This window comes from Poecilia reticulata, chromosome 10, assembly GCF_904066995.2.
Source record: "Poecilia reticulata chromosome 10, P_reticulata-male-v2, whole genome shotgun sequence".
NCBI classification, from domain to species: domain Eukaryota; kingdom Metazoa; phylum Chordata; class Actinopteri; order Cyprinodontiformes; family Poeciliidae; genus Poecilia; species Poecilia reticulata.
In genome coordinates, this window is record NC_088839.1 from 15,033,119 (window position 1) to 15,057,067 (window position 23,949).

At 41.3% G+C, this 23,949-nt stretch overlaps 1 protein-coding gene across 1 annotated transcript; it reads right to left on the reverse strand.

Annotated features, from left to right (window-relative positions):
* Positions 1-3,523: 3,523 nt before the first annotated feature.
* spon2a (spondin 2a, extracellular matrix protein) lies at positions 3,524-23,862 on the reverse strand. The gene is made up of 6 exons (XM_008420097.3): positions 17,283-23,862; positions 13,192-13,420; positions 10,833-11,053; positions 5,988-6,179; positions 5,504-5,675; positions 3,524-4,170 (listed from the first exon to the last, which is right to left on the reverse strand). The coding sequence occupies exons 2-6, from the start codon at positions 13,418-13,420 to the stop codon at positions 3,980-3,982; spliced, it is 1,005 nt and encodes a 334-aa protein (XP_008418319.1). The 5' UTR covers positions 17,283-23,862; the 3' UTR covers positions 3,524-3,979.
* Between the last annotated feature and the right edge of the window lie 87 nt (positions 23,863-23,949).

Genomic DNA, 23,949 nt, shown 5'->3' on the forward strand with positions numbered 1-23,949 from the left:
ATTTAGGGAGCGTCTCACCTGGAATCAAAAAAAAATATATAAAAAATCCATGGATTCCGCCAAAGTATCAAGTGCAAAAGTATCATGTAACGAGTAAATAAATTGTTGACTATTTTTGTCAGCATTTTGTCTGAATAAAGTTGGATTAATGCATAAATAAATATATTTATAATTATTATTTAAGTACTAAATATATGTTTTGTATAGTATATAAACAAAATAGTATTTAAAAAATCCTGATGCTGTCCAACAATCACAAACATGGAGTTTTATGATAAACTGGGTATTGAGTGAAACATGCATACTGCTAAATACAGTGGAAGATTTATGAGCCTGTGGGCTTGTTTCTCTCCCCGGGAATCGTTTTTAGGGCGCAATGGATCATAAACTCTTAGAAATACCAGAACATTGACCTCTGGCGGAAAACAGAAAAAAGATTGTCACTGGGTCTTTCAGCAGAATAATGATCCAAAGCATGTGGTCAAATTATGTTGAGACAAGCTGTTAGGTCCCTGTACAGCCGGCGCCAGAGCTTGTTTTGCATTGACAATGGTGTTTTCAGATCAGAGCTGAACTTCGCTGAGGTTGCCCTTTGTCACTGATTCTGTTCATAACATTTGTATGGACATAATTTCTAGGCACAGTCAAGATGTTGAGGAAATTCATTTTGGCTGTCTGAGGATCTCGTCTGTGCTTTTTGCAGGTGACGTGGTTCTGTTGACCTCTTCAGACCGTGACCTCCAGCGTTCACTGGAGCAGTTTATAGGCAAGTGTTAAGAGGCCAGGATGAGAATCTGAATCTACAAATACCAAAAAGAGAAGAGGTCCTGTCCCAAGTGGAGGAGTTGTAAGTATCTTGAGGTCTTGTTCCCAAATGAATTAAAAAAATGGAGTGGAAGATCAGTGGAGGAATTGATGGCTGCTGTACTCTACCGGTCTTCAGAGACCTGAATTGAGAGGGAAAACTCTCTGTCATTCTACTTTCCAACCCTCAAAGGGCCCAGGACTTCGATGGTTTGCAGAAAGAACAAAGAGGCCTCTCTCTAGACTCCAACCTCAAGTACTCAAGTAAGTGTTACTTTGGTGGCTAAAGTACAGCACTTATAGTTTTGTGTTAAAACATTTTTTATAACATGGGCTCTTTTCTCAATAAATGAATGTACTCAAATTAAATTATGTATTTTTTTTAGTTATTCAGAATAGGATTATCCTACTGGAATATAATTATATTTTATTTCAAATAAAAGTAGCAACAAGTAATCAACAGCTCTGCTATATTATAGCTTCAGAGAAAAAAAGTGAAGGTCATTGAACATTTAATGGTGAGCTTTGATAGTCTATTTCTGAACTGAAATGGTGCAGTTAATAACTACACTTAACACTTTTATTTTGCATTTTACAAAACAACTTTCTACGTTTCAGTAATAACCCGAAGGTACATTGTATTATTTTATTTTTTTTTAATATTGAAAAAGAAAATATCTTTGTTACAAGCAATAATAGCTTTAATTGCAGCAGTACGAATGCAGTTGTGATTATGGAATGCTATTGATTGTGACCACCAGAGGGTGCTGTTTTGCTTCACTGATTTGTGAAAGTAAGCTGCTAATAATACAATAAAATGGCACATGGCAAAATACAAAAACAATACACATTTCAAGTTTATTATGTAAAAAATATATATTTTGACACATATAAGATATCTTACCCCTTTTATAAAAGGAGCTGTATTAATACCGATTGTTGTCCTACAAGTAAGGATCAGTACAGGGGCTGAACATGGAAGAAACCTCTTAAAATCTCACCTGAAGGTGAAAAGCAGCGAAAACTTTCCTCTCACAGATGACAGAGACTTGCAGATGGTTACAATAGCCTCCTCACTCAAGCTATTTCAGGGAAATTGGGTAACGTCAGCTTTTAGGGGGTAGGGTATCCTAAATTTTCTTAGCTGGAAAATATATTTCTTTTCATGTCTTTTGCTCAGTGAGTAAATCGAGGTTACTCTCGGTCCTTTAAGTGCAGTTAAATCACTTTCTTTCAGTAGATAACCAGAATATACATCAATATGTGAACTTTTCTCCGGATTATTTAACTTCACATTTCTTTACATGACTGTGTGCCGATCTGACATTCTTTTAAATATCTGCACGTTGGTCTTTGAAGAAGCTTCACATCAATTCAGCCTGTTGGTTAATTCTTATGGCAGGAGATATTTATAAAGATGGGATTACAGTTACTTTAAAAGAGATTTACAACCCAAACATGTGTAGGTTATTCAAGTAATCCAATGGTGCTATATTCCAGTGAAGGTATGCAATAGGTCAGAGGATCTTAGTGTGGATCTTTCTGTGCACATGTAACAGCAGTGCTCATGTAAGAATGTAGTTGATGTGAACTATATCTGTGCAGCAATAACACTTTCTTTCTTTTAGCTTTGAAACGTCTAAAGTATTTTACATTCCCTCATTATGAATTGGATACAAGAAGCCATTTTTAAGTGAGCAGACAGACATGTGTCTTAACTCTCACAGAGCATAAGTGAGTAAAGAAACTTTTTATAAACATCGATTAAAAAGTGAATTGTTTAATTTGTCCATATGATTTCCACTGCTCAGCACCTCTTTGTTGCGTTTGTTGTTAGTATGAGAAATGTTCAGGCAAGTCACCTGAAATCTCATGAAATAACACGAAGACTCGTGTTATTTCATGAGGACACGAAACGAAATAACATCTCATTTTGTTTTCATGTACAAGAAGTACAAGAAGTAAACGTACTTCTTGTACATGTTTACAAGAAGTAAACATGTACTTCTTGTTAAGCATCAGCGTTTCCTTCGTTGACGTCGAGTTACTTCTATGAGCATCAAACCATCACAGATCCTTAAACTTAATGAGAAACAAGCATCGTGTCAAAAACATCCCTTCCGGATCTTGTTAATGTCACGAAAGAAAAGGGGATTTATCCGCCGTCAGTCAGATACAGATGGTCCTGCCTTAAGCAAAGGACTTTAAGTATCTTGGTCTCTGATGGCAATAGACTAGAGAAAGGATAATCAGATAAATGCTTTGTTTGCAGTAATGTGGGCGCTGTTCTGGTCTGGTGTAGCGAAGAAAGCTGAGATAAGCAACATTTTCAACTTACCGTCCGTCTGTCACAGACGGATGGTAAATTAAAATAGAGAGTTGGCCATTCTAAGGTAAAAACAACAACTTCCAGTCCAGGGGGGGCACAGCTGACTCTGTGGGTGGCCAATACCCCCCCCAATACTCCCCAATGCCGACGGGCCTGCGTCTATGTTCCAACCCCTGACTTAGGATGCTGCAATGTGGGTCATTATTGATTGAACAAGATCCCAAACACAAGCAGCTGAAAAAAAGCTTTTTCTGTAGGATGACTGCATTTGGTTTTAGACATACTTTTAGGTATTTTTTGCTCACGTGTTTTAATTGGATTTTAGTTCACTGGAAAATCTTCCCCCATGTTTGTCGCAAATTTTTTTTATCATAGTGTTGGCAGGAAAGGTACAACAAAATGTGCATTTATTTGACAAAATGAAAAACGGTACACAAATTCTTTGTTTCAACACAAATTAATTCATATTTCTGTTATATTGAATGAAACATATATATTTTTTTGAGATAATTTACAAATGGTTGCATTTCACTTTTATTTACATTTTACAAAACAGCTCAACCTTTGGGCAAACACAGGTTGTACAACAGTTGTAAAAACAAAGTCAGACTAAATAACATTTTAGCTCTTTGATTTTCATCCATCAACCAGTTTTTCCAAGAGACTTCTGTTTTTCTTAGTTCTGCTGATTTGCAGATGTCTCTTTTTGTGACAAAACATATTGAGTTCTTATTGCTTCACTTCAAAAAAATCGGACAAATTCTCAAACGTTTTCTCGGTCCAGCACTGATAGCATGAGAGTCCAAGTGTTTATCACTGGTTGTTTTTATGCTCCTGCTTTGACGATCACTGGCGTTTCTTCATGCAATTGTGTGGCACACATTCATCCTGTTCCTCCAGCTCAGGGCAGGGGCTGCCAGCGTTTGCTGGCCGCAGAAGTATGTAACGTGTGCGGTGACGAACTCCGCCTCTGGAGCAGGGACCAAGACACAGACCCCAAGATGACCAGAGGGAGACTTCGCAATCCAAAGGTGTTGCTGGGTTCAAAGAGAGAGAGAGACAACAAGAAAATTAGGAAACAGTGCCCAAATGATGCCTGTTTTGCAGCCGTCATATACATGCAGAGAGACTGTTCTGGAAGAGTAAATCTATGGTCTAATCTTTCCCAGGGAGGGTAAAAAGTGTGATCTTTCTAGGGTTGGAATTCACTCTTCATCCCCCATCTTAAAAAACTATCATGCCACTCTGGCGTTGCCCCCTATGCCTTTTCAATACGCAACACTGAAGAGATCTATTAACCATGATGGACCTACACAGAATCTCATCTTCGTAGGTTGACTTCCTGCCAAAGGAGAGGTATTTAACTACCTCGGTAGTTCTTCCGAGTCTTCAGTTTCTGACTCCTTCACAGTAAGGAGACACGATTGAGGAGATCCTCAAAGTGCTCTTTCCACCGGTCTACAATAACACCAGTCTGGGTCTGCAGTTCCCTAATCCAAAAGCAGACAAAACACAGATGCGGCAGTCTGTCTTGTTTTTTTTATACCTGTGCTATTTGACATTCTTTATAGACAACCAAGCCTTCAAGGCCTTCTCCAACCTAACCGGTTCCATCACCTCTGGGGGTCCATCAGCAGGTCCTCTGGTTGCCAACGCAACAAACTGCAATATATTTTCGAGATATCACTGCAGATATCTCGAAAGCCATATCTGCAGTGAAGGTCCTGCCCCATTCTGATTTTATGTCCCCAACTTCCCTTGGGGGAGGAGAGAGATTCTCCAGGAGGGATAAGTTGAACAGGTTCTTCCACCAGACGTTCGCAGCTCACTCTCAACATATGTTCGGTTTTACCAGATCTGTCTGACAAAACCCTGCCACTGGATTCAGCTCACTACCAGGTGGCAATGAGTTGATATCTCCAGCCCTCTCTTCAGCCGCAGCAGGTCAAATGATAAGATTACAACACTGATCATCGACCTTTAGCCCAAGATGACCTGGTATCAAGCACACTTGACTCACCTTGTGATCAACTTGTGCTCTGTTCAATTGCAAAACATCCTTTGGACTCCAAGAAGGCTGGGTAATCCAAACTGCTGTTCAGTGCAAGAGGTCAGAGCCTTCTCTCTTGCAACCTAATGCCACAAAGAGGTGACCCCTCATGCTAGTTAACTCTAAAACCGAGGCAGTCAGCTGAGAGCCTGCGGGTATCACCCTGGGAAGCCCCTCTACCCGGAGTTGGGTTCCACACTGTTGTGGTCCAACCTCAAAAAGCAGCTCCAGCTACCTTCCTACCAGTAGGGAAAAAAAAAAACTCTAAATACTTTCAGGGATATAAATATTTTTTGTGAGGAAAAGCTTTGCGTTATTACCTGAGAAACGCTGAGGATTGATGGAGTTTGGCAGAATGTGATTAGAAATAGAAGTTTGGCGGTCTGGCGTTCGACGCTGCCGGGTAATCTTTATGCTGGCAATAGGTGGAAGCTCCTTTAGTCGAGGGTAGTAGAAGGAATTGGCCGGATGGTTCGGCATTTGTGACGTGATCTGAAAAGCAGTCGGCGAGCAGTTCATCAGAATAAGGCAACAGATTCTCAGTAGAACCCCCAGTGCATCTTAGCCAGCTCTAAAGCACATGCTGCAAAAGGATGGATAGTCTGTTACATAAGGGGCCCCTTTTTATTTAAATCACTTCAGGTCAGACATGAGGCCTGCCAAGCAATCATTCAGCCACAGACAGCTAAGAATGATGCCCCGTTCCCACTCTGCGTACGTACTCCAAGAACAAGACAGAGACGCCAGAATCTGAGGCACCAACAGCTTAGCGAAGGACATAAACAGATGATGGTTTCCTCCTACCTTTGTAATGTTTTCAGGGGGGCTGGTGGGAAAATTGGGAGAGGAAAAAGTGAATCCACTGTCCGTTCCTGCATCGTAAGGCTGGAGGTCGACGGTCACTTCCTGTTTCCACCGGTTACCCTCACAAAGATTGAGGCTGTCCAAACCGACAAACCAGTCAGGGCTGGGGATCATCTTCACCATCAAAGACAGCTGTCAGACACAAAACATTGATGTTAGACATCTATGAGTTTAATTGAAAAACTACGAAACACTAATTGTCATAATTTTGTAAAAAAGGGATGACCAGATTACCAGGAAGTTAAATGCTACAGGGTAGTAAAAAACACTTACAGTTCCTTGCAAAGGTACTCATACCATTTGTGCTTTACATTAAAGCCACAACCTTATTGCACGTTGTTGGGATTTTATGTGACAGACCAACATAAAGTAGCGCGTTGTAAAGTGGAAGAAAAATTATACATGTTTTTTCACTATAAACAAAAATCCAAAAGCATGCGTCCTACTGCGACACCCCTAAGGACAACACAGTGCCACCAATGGTTTGTGAAGGCCTCAGAGGTTTGTTGTTAGAGAACAAACAGCAACCAAGTGCAAAACAGGCGAGGTTGTCAAGAAATTTAAAGCAGAGTTCAGTCATAAAACAAAAGCCCAAGCTTTGAACATCTCACAGAGCTCTGCTCAATCCATCATCTGAAAATGGAAAGATTACGACGCAACTCCAAACCTAAGCAAGACATGATAGTCCACCTAAACTGGCAGGCAGGGAAGGAGAACATCAATCAGAGAAGCAGCCAAGAAGAGGATTGTTGTCACTATGGAGAATCCGTAGTGCTATCAGCTGGGAGAATCTGCATACTATTAGCTGCACTCCACAAATATAAAGTTGAAAACTGACAGGGGTGGAGGTTCGCCTTCCAACAGAACAACAATCCTAAACAATACATCACACACATCAAATCATATTCATATGCTAAAATGGCCCAGTCAAAGTGCAGACCTAAAAGACAGAGGATATTTGGTGAGTGTTAACCTGAGACTAACATGACCCGGTCTGACTCAGCTTGAGTGATTCTGTAAGGTAAAATGAGTAAAAATGGCCCTCTGTAGACTGAAGTGTGAGGTGGCTTTACCCGGTAATCACAAAAAAAGAGCTGAAAGCTGAATGGACAACACATTTTATAGATTTTATTCGACAAAAAAAATGTTACATTTTTCTTCAACTTTTAAATTATGCACTGCTCTTTGTTGGTTTATCACATAAAATTAATATAAAAAAATTAACTCTGGTTTGTGGTTGTAATATGGCAATATCTGGAAATGTCCAAGGTGTAAAACTATTTCTATTTTCCACCAACGACTCAAAATGGTTTCAACCATAATAATAAAGCACACATGCATCCTCATCACCATCCAAGACCCAAACTGTCTTGTTCACATTTAAGGTAATATATTGTGCAGTCATAGTCTTCCAACATAACCCCATAAAAAAAAAACCTGAACTCTATATGAAGCTGAATAAAATAACTCTTACTTCTAATAGAAATGTTTTATAATTTGACATGTAGATTGAAATGTAATGAAAACACTTGCTATTCTAATATAATAACCATTAGTTCACTTTGGACTGTGCAACTGTTTAAATCCCCCTGCTGTGGAAAGTGAGATGAGTGCAGAATGAATGAAATTACAGAGATCACAGTAACACCAGCCAGGACAATAAATGCAATAGGCCTGACATCACACACACACACACGAGCGCCGATGTAGGGATTTTGCGACTATAAAACAGAGTCGGCATGTGCGCACGTGCACCCCGTCTGTCTCCTGTATGATGTATGTTTCCTGAGAAACAGTGATCTCATCTCGGAGAGAGGATTTAGGGTCAAAACACACTGAAGTGATGGCAGAAGACCAGACAGCAGCGCATTTGAAAACTTCTCCATTTTTGGAGAAAAAAACCCCCAAAAACGCTCAACAATCGCTGCTCATCTTGTCAGTCTGAGGGTCGGTTTTTGTGTGGGCTTTGAATGAATCACTGGTGTTGAACCAAACAGAGAGCGGGGACCAGCAGATCTGAGACAAAGGAATGAGATGAGTCAGGAAGACATATGAATGTTAGTGTTTTTCTTCCAGTGATAAACGTTAAAAAAGTAAAGACTAAACCAGAAGAAGTCTTGTGGCAGTATCCTTCCTTTTTTGTTCTGTGAACTTCCTGCCTCTTACGTTTTTCATCTTTTTCTGAAACTCTCCTGAGCCAAACTGAAAGACGCCGCCTCTCGGCTAATTTCTTTACTATTAGCTAAAGGGAAAGCTTGCACGACTGGTCAAGACAAATCTTTAAACCCCATGTCTATCTCAGAAAACCGTTTTCAAAGACCAGAAGGCATCCGTCGGAAAGCCTCTCGAGCGGCTTGAAATGGCTCACATCCTGCGTCTCCATCTGGTTGAGCTCCACATTAAACAATAGCTGGATATATGATGACAGAAGTCATGTGTCTGGGATTCCTGGCGGATGTCGTGTAAACCATCGGCTGTCTTCAAAGGAATGATATAGTATTTATAAATGAGAGCGCAAAAGACAGTGCAACATACTCACAGATTAAGTTATCAGCTGGATCACATCATTAAATCATGTCCAACACAACACGCTCAATAGCTGGGCTTTGCTTTGCTTATCTGGTCTAAAAACAGACCGGCACAGACGTCACATAACTGGAAGACAACACGGCGGGGCTGTACATTACCTATGCTTACAGAAACAATGCTCACCTAAAGAGTGATTAGTTCTTTCGTTTTGCCCTCTGGTTCAAGGACTCAGAGAGTTAGCCTCCTAATGTAGTTGACAATGCAAGCCAGAGACTCTCTAGACATAATAACCTTGATAAAATGCCACTTTTTACAATTTTTATTGTAATTACCCTACAGGATCTAATTCTTTTTATTTTAAACAGTAAGGCACATATCATTGGACGGACAGAAACCCAGATTTTATTGCATACGGGTCTGAAGTATAGTAGATGCAAGAGGAATGGACCTTCTCTCTCAGCTCATCACGAAGGTAAGAAGCAAAAAAGCCCAGATAGTAACAATTAAGCTCAATCAGAACTTTATTAAAGAAAAGCAACAACCTTATATCGCCTCAAAAGAGACCACAGATTTAATTCAACAACTTTTTACGATGAACTTCAGATTCTTTTTTTTTTTTTTTCTCTCTATTTATTAAAATTAATGAACTATGAACAATTTCATTGGCTCCCCCAAGCGGGTCAGTACACGACACATCATACTCACCAAATTGCATCAGATTATATCTGTTGTATCTATTCATACCAGCATCCAACATATGAAATCTTTTAGAATCTAATTGAAAACAAAGGAAAAGTAAGATGGGTTTTTTTTTTATCAAGCATTGCAAGAATGAGGATGACCGAAAATGGATTTAGACATTTATATTGAAACCACGATCTGGTCTGAAGCAACCTCTAATCAACTAAAGGCCCCTCTCTGGCGTTGGCTCGCGTCAACGTTCGTGAGTCGACCGACCGTCAGAGGAGCTCTGAGCTGCGACGATGCCCACTGCAGCGCTGCGGCGGGAGGGGGGGAAAGGCGATTACTGTCTGAGAAGAGCACCGCCGCCCCATCTGCGGTTTGTTCCCAGCCCAGATTGACAATGAATAAACTCATCTGCAGTTTATTAAAGATCACATGCTAGAAGAACGGGGTTTGTTGGAATTATGTTTCATAGACAGAGAAGGCCAAACATTGAAGTTTTTGGTTCAGAGCAAAAAAATAAAAAATTAAAATTATCTGTTTGGACAAAGGAAACAGATAACAGCCGTGTCCAATGTGGGAGAAACTCATCCCAGATGCACGACCCCAAACGACAATAATGGTTTTGACATGTTTTGTTATTCGTGAAATAATTTCAATCAATCACAGCAACAAATTTTGACCAACAGTGTCAAGACGTTCATTCGCTGACTTAATCTCTAAAGGCAAGTGAGGCCTGTAGAGCATTAAATGATGTTCTGGGCACTTTGTGACCTTCTGGATGAATCATCTGTGCACTCTTGGAGTAATTTTGAAAGACTGGCCAGTTTTCGGATGGTTCACCACGAATCCATGTTTTCTCCATTAGTGAATGATGACTCCAAGTGTGGTTCGCTGGAATCCCAAACCCACTGAAATGCTTTTGTTTTTGTTTCTGGGTTGTTTTTTTTTCAGGCTGAGAGATATCAATGACTTTGTTCCCCAACTATTTTTGGGCATCTTTTATCCCGTGTCACATTGTCAAATAGATTCTATTTAAGGGATTTCTGATTTTCTGCAGTAATTAGGCCTGGGTGTGGCTGGTGAAACTGATCTATTGTAGTTAAGCACAGCTAATGCATGACTTGTCTTTGTGCTTGGTGATAATAGCAGGATACGTTGTATTTTAGGTTGTGTGTAAATAAAACACGCCAGCCCAAAGTTTAACAAGCTAATTAACAAAAAGCAAAAATCCCTGGTGGGCCAATTTTCCCTTCCCCCAGACAGGAAAACTGTAGCTGCTTCTACGTGTCTGCAGTCTTTATGTTGAGGTAACTGGCATTTACTGGTATTTACCTTACGCAGATTGGCCCCTCCCACGGCTCCAGCTCAGACCGAGAGCCAAGCGTGCAGGATGGATGTAGGCGTTTGCGGCTACTGAACTCAAGCACTTGGTCTAAACAAAGTCTGACAGGGTGTAGTGGAAATAAGTAGGAAATTACTTGGTGTGGTGCAGATGCACGGTGTAATAGACCCAGCTCAAAGTGACCGCGTGAGTGTAGATGTGCTTTGTGAAGCTCCGTCGTCTCCTACCAGTGGGTTGCGGGGCACCATGAGCATCTCCGTGGAGCTGTGTCCGATCCCATTGGGAATGCCAGCTGTCCGGTACATGACTCCGACCGTGCGCTTCTTCCGGGCCTCCTTGGCTGCTTTCATCAGCTCCACCGTCACCCCGACTTCAGCAAAGCTCTGCACCCCGGGACTGGCCGAAGAGCCCTCCTCCCAGAGCCGAAAGTGGCGGTTGTGGCTGGCCGCTGTTGAGAGAGTAAAGGCAATTGAAGAAATGTGAGATGAGAGAAGCGAGATGCGTGCTCACTTGACGCCTTTCGAGTGTCGATGAAGCTCCGCAGAGTCCGAAGCCAGACGATGAGATCATTTCCACCACGGAGCCCGAGTGTACTTCTACGGCTGCCTCCTACTTCCTGCATTTAAACTGATAATTCTGAGGGAATTGCTCATGTGCATGTGTTATTGCAAGGTTATATTCTCCGTCTTTTCCTGCAGAAACCGCAACACAGGCCGGAGCTGCCAGGATGTAGGTCAGGATCCTGGACTTGGCAGGCAGAAGTTGGACAACAATTTATTTTAACAATTCTGAAAACCCTTAATGATGCTTTTTTGTGCAGCCTGGGCCAGCAGGCTTTCTCTTCACATTCTTTTGAAAAGTTCTGACTATCTCAGAAATCTGTTAAAAATCAAGAGCCCAGTTTTAGATTTAAACCACAGGTTCTGGAGACCCACAAAGCCACTGACCTGGGCCCGTGGTTTTAAGGGCAGAGTAAGGTTAGCCAGAAACACGCTGACAAATGCTCTGATGGTTCTGCCTTACCTCACTTTTCAGAGCTGCATAAAGACGCACACACACATACATACACACACACCTACACACACACACACACACACACACACTCACACACCCATACACACAGAGAGTCGGGATTTTAACTTTAAATAGTCTTGACACATGTATGAGCGCACACTTAGTTGCACAACTTGCCTAGCACACTTCACACACTATCTTGTTTCTCCCCATACCGCCATTACTCGTGGACCTTAATTGCATTTCCATCCTAACTAGCATCAAACCCCCGAAATTTGATAATGCATCACACTTGTGCCCCACCAAGACTTCAAAGCCAACCCTTCCTAAACCGCTTGAGTATTTTTTTATTCATGACAAAGTCCAGTCCTTCAGAGTCCTCGGCCCTACGCCCCTACTGACGTTTGCTGCAGCTTTTTTTTTATTGTCCCCTATAGTTTACCGTCTGCTCACTGAGGCCCTTGTGTTTTTGTTCCCTGGTGACAAAGACCGTCCCTTTCCATGCCCATGGAAATAATTATGTCAGAACCGCTGGTGCCTGTCTCTGTTAGGAATAAGTAGGGCACTCTCCTCTTCCATGGCATCACTGGGCCACCTGGAAACCAGACATTGCTGTTACCATGTCCCAGATATTTTTTTGTGACGTTACTCACTTCAACCTTCTCCTATTTTGTCACATCACAATAACAAGCAATAGCGACACTGCTTTGGCGTGTTCTTCACAAAAAATCTTTTTTTATTTTCTGTTATTTATTTGATTTTTAAACTCTCAGCACGAGACGTAAAACATGTTTGTTTTCTTGTGCTGGAAAACACATTACACTCTATTTCTGATCAAAGCATGAGATGAGTGAGTCATTTCTCTTTGAAAACTACTCACTGTGTGGCCTATCTGTAGATATGTGAATCATATTTGCGTAAACTTGCAGTTTAAATTTCAGCTGAGGCAGTTATCAAAAATCTTAAGTCTCCTAAATTGGTGCAAGCACAAAAAAGTGTCATTTAAACTGAAAAGGTATTCGGCTGTGTGAAAGCTAAATATGTCCATCATCAAAGTCAAATTTTACTGTGTTTATGATTAAATTATCTTTTTCAATGTTTTTTTTTCACATTTGCTCAATGTAGCTTGACGTGGTCACGCTGGTTTTCAGGTTTGTATATTTCACTGCATTCTTGTGTTTCCTGATCACTTCATTGTTTAGTCGTGTTTTTTTCTGCAGCTTTTCCTCGGATTTTGGTTCAAACTTTTGTTTTTGTGATTCCACTTTGTGTTCTCTGATCTCTGTTCATGTCGTTTCCTCCTCCTTACATCTGCAACACATTCAGTTAATCAGACTCACCTGTTTAGGTAATTGTGTTTGTACTCCCGACTCTTTTCAGCTCCATTTTGGAATCATGTGATTTTTGTCCGACAGCCGACAGAAAGACAAAGAGAAACACCATCTGGTAGTTTCTTTGACCTTTTGTTTTTTTTTTTTAATTCACTGGCAATAAAATCTTCTACCAGTGTTGCGTATGACACTTTTGTTTCATTCCACAAACACTCTAAAGAGAAGCCATATTTTTCCTCACCTATGAGTTTGGACCACTGCGCTGGGGGTCGGAACAGGGGATACTGCTTTGGAAACGCCTGCGGGCTCCAGTGACCCGTAAAGACCAGGATGTAGGAAGCGGGACCCTTGGCTGTGCAGCCCGTTCCGTTGAGGGGTTGCAGAGGCTCGGCAAACGCGAAATGAAGCTTCACCAGCAAAACGAGTAGCTTGTGCAGCCAACCACAGGCCGGGCGTTCTGAAGACATCATCTGCAAAGGAACGAAAAATGAAAAACCGGGTTATTCCTCCGGCTGCATGTTGGAGCTGGAGACGACTCCTGAACAAAGGCTGATAAGGAGGCTGAAACCGTAAACTGGGAGGCGCATTTTAAGATCAATTGTGTTTGGGCGCATAATCTTGGCGTGGCAGGAAACAAGAAGGAAAGACTAGCCTGAACATTTAGGAAGCCAAGCCCTGGACAATCCTCGAAAATAAAAAAGACGGGGAAAATTCCACATCCCTGCCCTCTTATCACAACACGGACGATTCATCTGAGAACAAAGCTTGTTGAACCTTCTGACCCTTGAGCTTTCAACTTCTGGGCAGGGCACGGTGTGTGTGTGTGTGTGTGTTGATCTCCAGCCAATCTCTGGCTATGCGACAACAGCTAATATTCAGCAGGAATGTGTGCTGCAGGAGCTGCCCTGAAATAAAACAGCACATATGACATGTCTGAGGCTGGATGTGAAATCTGTCTGACCTCACCGACTGACCATCCACTGACCCGCAGCTGAGTCAGACAGACTCGCACTCTATTTAGAGGCAGAGAGGGGAGGAGGGCACGTGCGCAGCCAGCACTTCAAACACTTTTCACCTTTTATATATTTTAACAGGGCTGAGGAGAGTAACGGAGGGGAAACGTGTGTTTTCACTTCTCCCAAATCTTCAGCCAAAGTTTTATGCCTTATTTAGACAATGGCCAAAAAGTTGGACTGCAGGGTTAAGTTCACACTGTAAATGCTAAGCGGTCAAATCGCCATCAGTGAAAACCGTAAATACATCTTACATCACCAACTTGATTCCGATTTTATGTGTATTTGAGGTTAAAACCTTTTTTTAAGAGCACGCAGGGGTTTCTAAAAGTATTAGTTCTTCGCTAAAATTGTCACAATATAAGCAAACATGTCAACATGTTGCAATTTTAGCACAGACTAAATGAAGTCGAGCATGATGGTGATCTGAAAGGAGGTATTTTGACTAGCAAAAATTTTTCACATAAAAATCACAAGAGTTTTGTGGAGACTTGTTTTCAGTATCCCTGAGTCGATACTTTGTAGAGGAACCTTTTACTGCAAAAATGCTGCAAGTCTTTTGGGGTAAAGCTCTACCTGCATTTAACCTTTAGCATAATTAAGATGGATGTGACGTATATCAAAATGCCATGTTAGCTTTCTTCTGCACAGCATTTTTCATGTAGGTTTTGGTCAATTTTGGTCTGATCTCACCAGAACGCCATCTTCCTGGTGTTTTCTACATGACTTGCTGCAAAGTGCAAATGGGACTTTTTATGATTCATATCTCACCGAGTTTGCATTTATTGCTCTAAACATCATTACAACTTTATCCCCGAACTCTCTGTCAAGCATTTTAGACGTTTGTTCACTAATAATAATAAAAAATCTGACGCCTTCAAAGAACAGCTGGATTTCTATTAATATTAAATTACAAACAGGCAAATTTTCCACACTTTTTATTAAGAGAAATCTAACAATTTTTTTTTTTTCCCCGAGCTACTTTGTTTTGGAACATGTGCCTTCAGCTTGGGCTGCTTTATGTTTGATTTCTTCCTTTGCATCATTTCAACACATTTCTCCACTTCTGATGCAGAAGTAAATATTTTCCTGTCGTTTCAGTTTTCGGCTTCATTTCCGAATCGCGTCACAAATAAACACAAAAACGCAAATTCAAGGTCACGTGTTTGATTTCTCATGTTACGGAAGGCCGACTTAAACGTGAAATAAAACTTTAAAGCTGAGAGCAGAAGATTTTTCTTTCTGTTGACATTCTACAAGAAGGCAAAGGGCCAATCCGGTGTGTTTCTATAGTATTGCTAAAAGTCCAAGCAGCTGCAGAATGCAGACAGTTAAATTTGGGTTAGTCAACACACACACATGTCCACGCACACACACACCATCAACACACCTAACACCCATGTCTTGCTGCATATTGTCCCTGAGGTCTATTTCCAGAGGACAGATTGAATTACTCAGCCAACATAGCTCTAAATGTCCAACTCTGACACTTTTTCCTGACCGCAGCCTCGCATGTCGCTGATCTTTTGATCAGTTCCCCATCTGTGCTGAATGCAGATTAACTATTGCAGAGTTTAACAGCCACCCATAAAAATACCTGCAGCATGGAGACACATAGCCCAGCTTTTATCACTGCAGGGAGAAACATCAAGGTTTGGATGTCCAGCTAGTTCCTAAGGTCTCTTCTCTGGCTTCTGCTAAAACTTACCTGTTGCCTAAAACTTTCTCTCCATCTCTTACCTCTTCAGCATTATTTTGGTTTAGTAAAACCCTCCGACCTTCCTCCTGCACTCATCACACCAACGCCGCAACACACTTATGACAACCTGATATTTCTTGAATTCGCACACAAATATTAAGACAAATAACCAGCAGGTGGAATAATGAGAGCTCACCGTGATTCTGACCTGCAAAAACACACACTTACACCTGCGGCCCAGACCCACTGTGATCTCATCAGCCAGCACAGACTCACACGGTGGAGAAATTTTTTATTTTTTTTCCCCTGTCAGGCATAAGACACAATAAAACCTTTCAGGCACCTTCCCTGTGCTGTTAGAACAGCTTCATGCAGCGATAATGCAAACTTTCAACCTCGTCCCATAAATTTGGTCATTCAGGTCTGCACACATACACAGATTTTTAACAAGGAGCTGCCAGTGAAGGTAATTTTCCTTTTCTCTTTTTTTTTTTTTCCTTGAAAATCTTTTTTATTGGGCAACAATAGCAGAATCAGGAGTTTGTTCGGGATGAGAAAAAACAAAAGATGCAACCATCTGTGTTGAATTATCCTTTTCATGCATGCCTGATCTGTGTGCAGATTTCTGGTGGAGCTACAAGGAGAAAGACGGACACTTGGACAGGTGGGGAACATAACAGGAGGTGAGAAATTTAACTAAGGCAGCCAAATGTTGAGTTCAAAAACTGATTATCCTAAAGTATTTTTAGATACACCACTGACAGAAAGTGTAGAAAGGATGGACATTTGGACAATTTGTGGGCATAGTTCAGTGAAATAACGTGTACCGGTAACTCTAAGGAGGAATATATTGCCACCTTCCTAAAATAATGGCCTAAGTCTCTTAGGCATTTTTTGCAAAATAAATAAATGAATAAATAAAAATAATCTCTTTTTTTTTTTTTTGCCAAAGGACGATTTAGACAAAAAAAATTACTTTTGGCAATAAAAAACAAAAAAACTTTTAAAACCATTATTTTTTTATCAAGGTCACCATATGCAAAAAGTCTAAAGGAAAATTGCAAAAATGTGTAGATTGTTTTAAAAGACATTTGATTAATTCAGGTTACAGGACAAGGAAAAAATCTTTTATACTATATATATATATATATATATATATATATATATATATATATGTCAGTTTTTTTTACTGCTTCTTGTCTAAGCAAGACAATTTAAATGCACACAGAAGCTTACCTTAAAGCAAAAAAAAAAATAAAAAATACAAACATACCTCAATAATAATAATAGGTCATGTTCACTTGAATTGTTGTGAAAACTATTCATCTTCTGCATTTGGTTTCCAAATTAGACCACAGACACCCTCAGCTGCATTTACCTTCAATTACTCATAAATTGCATGTTGACATTAATTATTCAAAGCATTTCACACAGTTGCATGCTTGGTTTAGCTTACATTTACATAATTACATTATCAGGTTTTTTTGTTTTGCTTCTGTTGAAAGAAAAGACAGAAACTTTCTGCATGCTTCCTGGCCCACCAGAACACAAGGTGGTCTGGACTCCTGCAGGCTCGGTGTGTGTTGAATGGATGGCGGCTGCTCTGTGTGTGTTCCCTACCTGCGTTGGGTCAGTCGGAGAAGCAGCAGCACAACCACAGGGAGGATTCAGCTCTGCTCACTTTCCTCTCCGCTGGAACTGGCACAACCTCATCAGTCTTTTTCGCTCCCTTTATCTCTTTCCAGATTTCTCTCCTCCTACCTTCTCTCTCTCTCTCTCTCATTGTATCTCCTCATATTACCCTCCTCTCACTCTCTTTCTCCTCCCCCACTCGCCCCTCACCTCTCCTTGTATGGAAAGGCAGTTAACAGTCTTTGCTCCTCTCTTTCTTTCTCTCTCTCTCTCTGTCTGTCGTTCAATGTGCCTCAATTCCCAGAAGGCAATCAACATCCCTCCAGGCAAACACCCTAAAGCGTTGTCTAAATTTTGGTGCTCGATTACAAAGAAAAAGAAAAAAAAAAAAAAATGGCAGTAAAATTGAGAGAGTAAGGAGAACTTGGGCTCCCCAGACAGACGTGCAACCTGCCTGACAAATGAGGGGCGTCTGGACAGAAGCACTGGCTTTCTGCAGCTAATTTCAGTTTGATTGGAAATCAGAGGGAATCAAAGGGGTTTTAAAATGGTTTCCGTATCTTTATTTTTTTTTGTACTTCTCCACTTTAAACAGCTCCATCTCCAGATCCAGCTGTGATTCGAGCATGAGGAATCCCATTTCTTCAGGTTAGTGTGTGTAGTACGTCATGTTTGTGTGCAGCAGCAGAAAAAGAAAAAAAAAAAAAAAGCGATTCTCCGCACAGCTGGGACGCACATGGACAACCAGGGAGGTTTCTGTTATCAGGAGCCACTTGTGAATATGTTGAAGCTGAGTGTAAAAAAAGACCCTGTTTGTTCATGTCAGAGTCTTAAAACAGCCACTTTAACCAAAGGCTTCAAAAATGAACAAAGAAGCAACCTGTGTGCCCACACATGCACAGCCTGGCAAGGAAAGGTCAGTGCGTAAAAACTCAAAAACCTTTCCCAGTTTCTCATGTGTGGCTAGATAATGTGATACTATCCTGACGGCGACTACAATCCATGTTCTCCTGTGGGTTGAAACAACTTTTTTTTTTTTTGTGCAAAACATGCCATTGAGGGAAACATTTCTGGAGAGAGACTTGCACAGTTTGAGCGGCATGACGGATGTCTTCGGAGCATCGTTTTTTGTTGTTGTTTTGTTTTACAGCTACATTATCATAGCGCACGTAAAACCTCACAAGTGAGACGTGAAATGATCACGTGCAGAAAGTGGAGACTTTCTGCCGCTTCTGTTCACCGCCTCTACATTTACACAACCAGCGTATCGCAAAAACAAAACATCCTGACGGTGATTTGGGCATGTGGTCAGGACTCCTACAGACACGTTGATGCCTGCGCTGAGAGGAACAAAGATATTCTCAACCGGCGCCGAAACGACAGACCTTTCCAGGAATAAGCAGCTGATGACGACGAGCAGAAAAGGGAAGAAGGAAAAGCAGACTTATGGGTATCAGGTGACAATGTATTTTTATTTATTTTTTTTATGTCCTGCAGTCTAAAGGAGTCGGTTAAGTAGATATATTTCCCTCCATCTGTTTCTCCCTTCATTACGGACTTGATTCATCTTTTTGATTTGCATCCAGTCCTTTTGCATCTGTTCTGCTGCGATGCAGGAAAACTCCCCTGCTTCCGCTTGCTGATTGATAACAATGAGCTCAGCGAGCGGGCAGACTGATATTTAGCTTCAAACAACATTTTTCATTTTTATTTTTTTAGATTGGTCAGGTAGATTGGTCACAATGGCAGATAGAGCGTGAGTGTTTCTGAAAACTGGAACTAATGATGGCACACACACACACACACACACACACACACACGCGCACACACACACACACACACACACACACACACACACACACACACGAGAGATTAGCATTAGGACACCAGATACAGCAGCAGATTTGCCAGGCTGACGCAAAACTCCAAGATAGATGGAAGTTTTCCTCTCGTCCTCATCAGTCAATCATGAGCTCGCGTCAGCGTTGCTCCAGTGAGTGAAGTCAGACGAGGGAAAGCCATGAGCTAATCACAGAACGCCAAAGCCAGACAGACGCAGAGAAGAAGAGGGGGGGAAAAAAAAAGAAAAAAGAAAAAGAAAAGCAACATTAGAAAGAGATCAGGCATTCAGCTGAAGCTCACATTTATGCCATTTTTGGTATAAAGTTTCTAACAAACAGCATGTTCTGATCTATCTAGTAAGAGAGATGGCACGGCGCCTCACAAAAGGACTCATAACCCTTGATTTTCTTTTTTAAAATATATTTTTAACATTTTGTCACAAAATGCTCGCTATATCCGTCCTCCCTTCAACTCTGACCAGGTGTCCCTGACGAAAGCAGCATGATGCTGCCTCAGAGTAGTGGCAGCACTACATGGGTAAGACTTTCATTCAGCTATGTCTTTCTTCTCGACAGATTTGTGAATTTATGCCTGTCATATGCAGCGGTTCTTCCACCCGAGCAGTGGATCTCTGCATGTCCACACAGTCGGTTTAGGTGGATAGGGTTAGGGTTCGCCTTCGTCTCTCACCCCCTCTGCTGAGGTGTCTGAGGCCTTCCCAACACAGTTAGGTCCACTAAATTATACAGATGCTGACTCTCTTTATTGCTTATAAGACTTTTGAGGGCAACTAGTAGAGCTAGATTTTCTACAGGTGGATCAGAGGAAAAGTGGGCCATCTGGACTGATCATGCAATGGCATTTCACACATGTAAGAAAAACTTTTTCTACCTTTTGAAAACTCTTTATGCATTTCCTTTCACAACCAAAACCATGCGCCGCTTTGTGATAGCCAGTTAAAACACGCTGAAGTTTCTGGTTGCAACGTGACAAAAAAAAAAAAACGAAAAAGAAAAAAAAAAAGTTTGACAGGTATTAATGCTTTTACAAGGCGCAGTTTGTGTCTTTTGGAAAGCACAAGTCAAACCCCTTGTGAACCCGTGGATTTTGAGGAGCTATTCTCAGCTGAAGACTGTCAACAATTACAGTGCACATTTATTTAGGAGTGCGCGCTGCAGAAGTGGGTCAAACAGAACAGAGCGGCCGAGATAATTGTAACGAACCCGGTGAAATCATTTCTGTAAACTCGGACAAGCTTCTCAGGCAATTTGGAGATGATCTTAAGGGGCTAAGAGTCTCTAAAAATCAGACGCAGATGTCTACAGATGGTCAGAGAGCCGAATACAAATCCAATCATTTAAACAAGGATGTGAATCACCCGCTTCCTGGTGCTCCGTGTAAACACAGTGATGAAAACCAGGTTAAACCCCAAACCCAGGATGCTAATATACTTACAAGCACACTCCAGAGTCAAAAAGAGACTTCTTACACCAGACCACACATGCAATACCAATCATTTTTGCACCGGTTACCAACTACGATCAGAATTAAACCAGCAAGGAAAAAAACCCCCCAAAAAAACAATCAATACAGATTAAATGAGCAGTTTAAGGGTATAATAAGATTGAAAACCAAGCTCTGAACGGGACGCAGCATTTGAGTCCTTTATAGGCTGAAATAATATTCGATCATTCCAGAGACAACCCAAGACAAATATTTATCCCGCTGCCTTCGGGTTGGTAGTCCGATCCCTCCACGTGGGATACTTTGTCTGCCTGGAGACCAATCCATCACATGGGCAAGTACGCAAGAGCATGCCATACACTACCACACACACCCGGATCTGTCAGGCTGCCCCCATTAAGGTTCAACGCTGTTGGCTCTTGTTGACTCTCTCATGCCAGAGTGAAGTTATTTCGGTTTTAAGGAGAAAATCTGGAAACTAATACTTGTGGTTGAAAACACTTTGCTTCAGACAAATGGAAGAAATATTAGGCTGAAAGAAAAACATAAAAGGACTGCCGGCAATTAAAAGGTATACATTTCAAATTGGAAAGGTCTCAAGTGTTTGAATTTGATAAAATGTTGTATTAATTTTCTAACTAACACAAAGTCAAACACTAAAAAACATTCTGAAAGAAGAAAAAAGGGCAGACATCTGGAAACTAGCAGAAGCAAAAAACCCCAAAAAAACCCCACCTTGTTTTTCACCAAAATCTAATGCACACTGACCCATTTTACAGAGCACTTATCTGAGTTTACGAACTCAGAAGCAGTGTGGGAACCGGGGGTTCACGTTTTACTGGTTTTACTGTGTTCTCCCAGAAGTGATGAGGCCTCAGTGTCTACTCCAGCGCTAAACAAACAAGCAAAAAAAAAAAGAAAGCTAGAGTCTCTGGTGGTGCAGCATGGCGGCTGGCAGAAGTCAGGAACCGTACGACGTCAGGTTGGAGAAGGAGTTGGACGAAGTGCGAGTCACATCCAGTAAAAACCCAGCTATCATCCTGGGCCTCTAGTAACTTCTGAGAAGTGGACAAACAGGTGATTGTGCAATACGTCTGTTCCCTCCTCCCCCAACTTCAACAAAAACAGAGATCAAGGCTCCAGTGTGTGATGGTGTAAAGATCAAGGTACTTTCAGACAGAAGTGTTTCAACTACTGGACTCATTATGTTAATCATCTGGCTTTTCTTCAGGTGCTGAAGTGCAATTGTCCCACATAAACAGTCCCTTGCACTGGATTTCTTTTGTATTCAGTCCCCTTTGCTGCGATTACTCTAAATAAAATTCAGCATCACCAGTTGCCTTCAACAGCCACTCAATTAGAAAACAATCGTCATTTATTCTCTGCATAACGTGGAGCGATTGCCAACTTTGGAGGAGCAACACGTCTGCCGACATAAAAACAACGTTGTGCAATCAATGCATCTCGCCTTTCTGAATGTGTGTCAGTAGGAGAGGAATTGCTGAAGAAATTATTTGCAGTTCGCAGCAAACATGTGGAAGAGATGAAGATTAAACTCTCTGGTCCACATGCAAAAACGCCATGTGTGACCTATGACCCACAGCACCCGTTACCCACCCGTTATGGTGGCATGCATCACGCCATGGGGAGTCTTCACTTTATCAGGGATAAGGTATCAGAACCGACAGCAAGGAGGGGAGAGCAAAACTCAGGGCAAAACTGGAAGAAAACATGTTTGAGGAAGCATTAATTTGGGGTCAAGGTTCACTTTCCAGCAAGTAAAGAACCCTAAAAATTACAGGTGTGAGATACCGCATTTCATGGTACACAGTACAGCGCCAGTATCGCCAATAACGATTCAGATACTTGATATATTATCAAACCTCTGGCCTTCAGGTGTTTTATGATGAGCAGAAACAATAGAAAAGCAAAAACATATAATTTGAGAACACATGGAAACAAATCCTTTTTTGAGGTAGAGTTGAGTGAGAATCTGAAACTACGGTATTAATCTCAGCATGCCAGTAAGATCGGAACGATACCAGCGTCAGTATTATTCAAATACTGACTTGGTATCAATATTATGAATATTTTAGGTCGATCTGCGAATCCACCCACAGAGCTAAAATGAAGTGGTTTAAGATTAGAGGTCCTGATGTCCTGATTCACATATCTGCTTCAACACACATGAATCGTGTAACTAATGAATTAAATGGTCTCTGTAGAACATGACTACATGCTGGGGAGGTAAATCAGCCATCGGTGTGTCGGACCAGGGACTCGTTCAGACTTAAATCTAAATCAGATTTAGATGCTTCTCTCTCAACAGAGACCGACTTCCCTGAGAAAAAAACAACTTGTGGACTCCACCAGAGATGGTTGGTAGCATAATTATTCCCCTAAACATTTTACATGTAGGTTAAAAATCTCACTTTTTGTCCCATCAGACCGGTGTGTCCCCTCCACGACCTTTACAATCTGCAAACCAGACCTCTCTCGACATGGTTTTCTTTTTGCTTCTCTTTCACAAATGCCAGTGTTACGACCAAGTCGTCCTTTCAATAGTTTTTCCCACCTCAGCTGCTGGTCTGTGCAGCTCCTCTGAGGGCATTATGGGGCTTCTGATTACTCTCTTCTTGCTCAACAGCCGTGTCTTGGTAAGTACAGGCGTGCCAATCCACTGACTGCACTCGATTTTATGAAAGGATGATTTAAAAAGGGCTGAATTCAAATGAGCCATATCACAGAAAATATTTTTTATTTATTTTTTTTACATTGAATGCAACATATCCTTTTACTTCTACTTTGCAATTATGTAGCACTTTATTGTTGGTAAATCATAGAAAATACCAATAAATACCTTTATGTTTGTGGTTGCAATGTTAGAAAATTACTTTCCTTGCAATTTTAGTTTTGCGAGGCACTAGAATTGCCTCGGTGCCAATAACTGGGATAAAACAATCCTTGGGAATCACTAAATAAATACCAACAATGCATTGCTGACTGTTCAAGAGAAGTCTCCTGGTTATATGCATGTGGAAGCAATTTTAAAGCCCACAATCCCCCCCACCATCCCGTCTTTTAGCCCTATGGGCCTGCACGGCCGTCCTGGCACTGCATTGCTCCATATAAAGAGCTGCCAAACTGCGGTAAACAATTTTGTTTGTGGCAAAACTTTGCTAAACACAGCTTTACATCCTCAGACCACAAAAGCAGTCTGCAACACACTAACCACTAATAATCAGGCAAGAAGCTGCTTTAAAAAAAAAGAAAAAAAAAGCTGAATAAAACTCTAGAGTTTAAAGGTTCAGCAAGAGAAACACTAGGGTTTAGATGGTAGATAAAAACG

What these genes read in the sequence shown, in the direction of transcription:
- spon2a (XM_008420097.3), bottom strand. Translation starts at nt 13,420, where the DNA reads ATGATGTCTTCAGAACGCCCGGCCTGTGGTTGGCTGCACAAGCTACTC. An exon ending in GCAGTGGTCCAAACTCATAG is followed by an intron (nt 11,054 to 13,191) that starts GTGAGGAAAAAT and finishes CTCTCTCAACAG; the next exon opens with CGGCCAGCCACAACCGCCAC. An exon ending in TGGTGCCCCGCAACCCACTG is followed by an intron (nt 6,180 to 10,832) that starts GTAGGAGACGAC and finishes TGTGTCTGACAG; the next exon opens with CTGTCTTTGATGGTGAAGAT.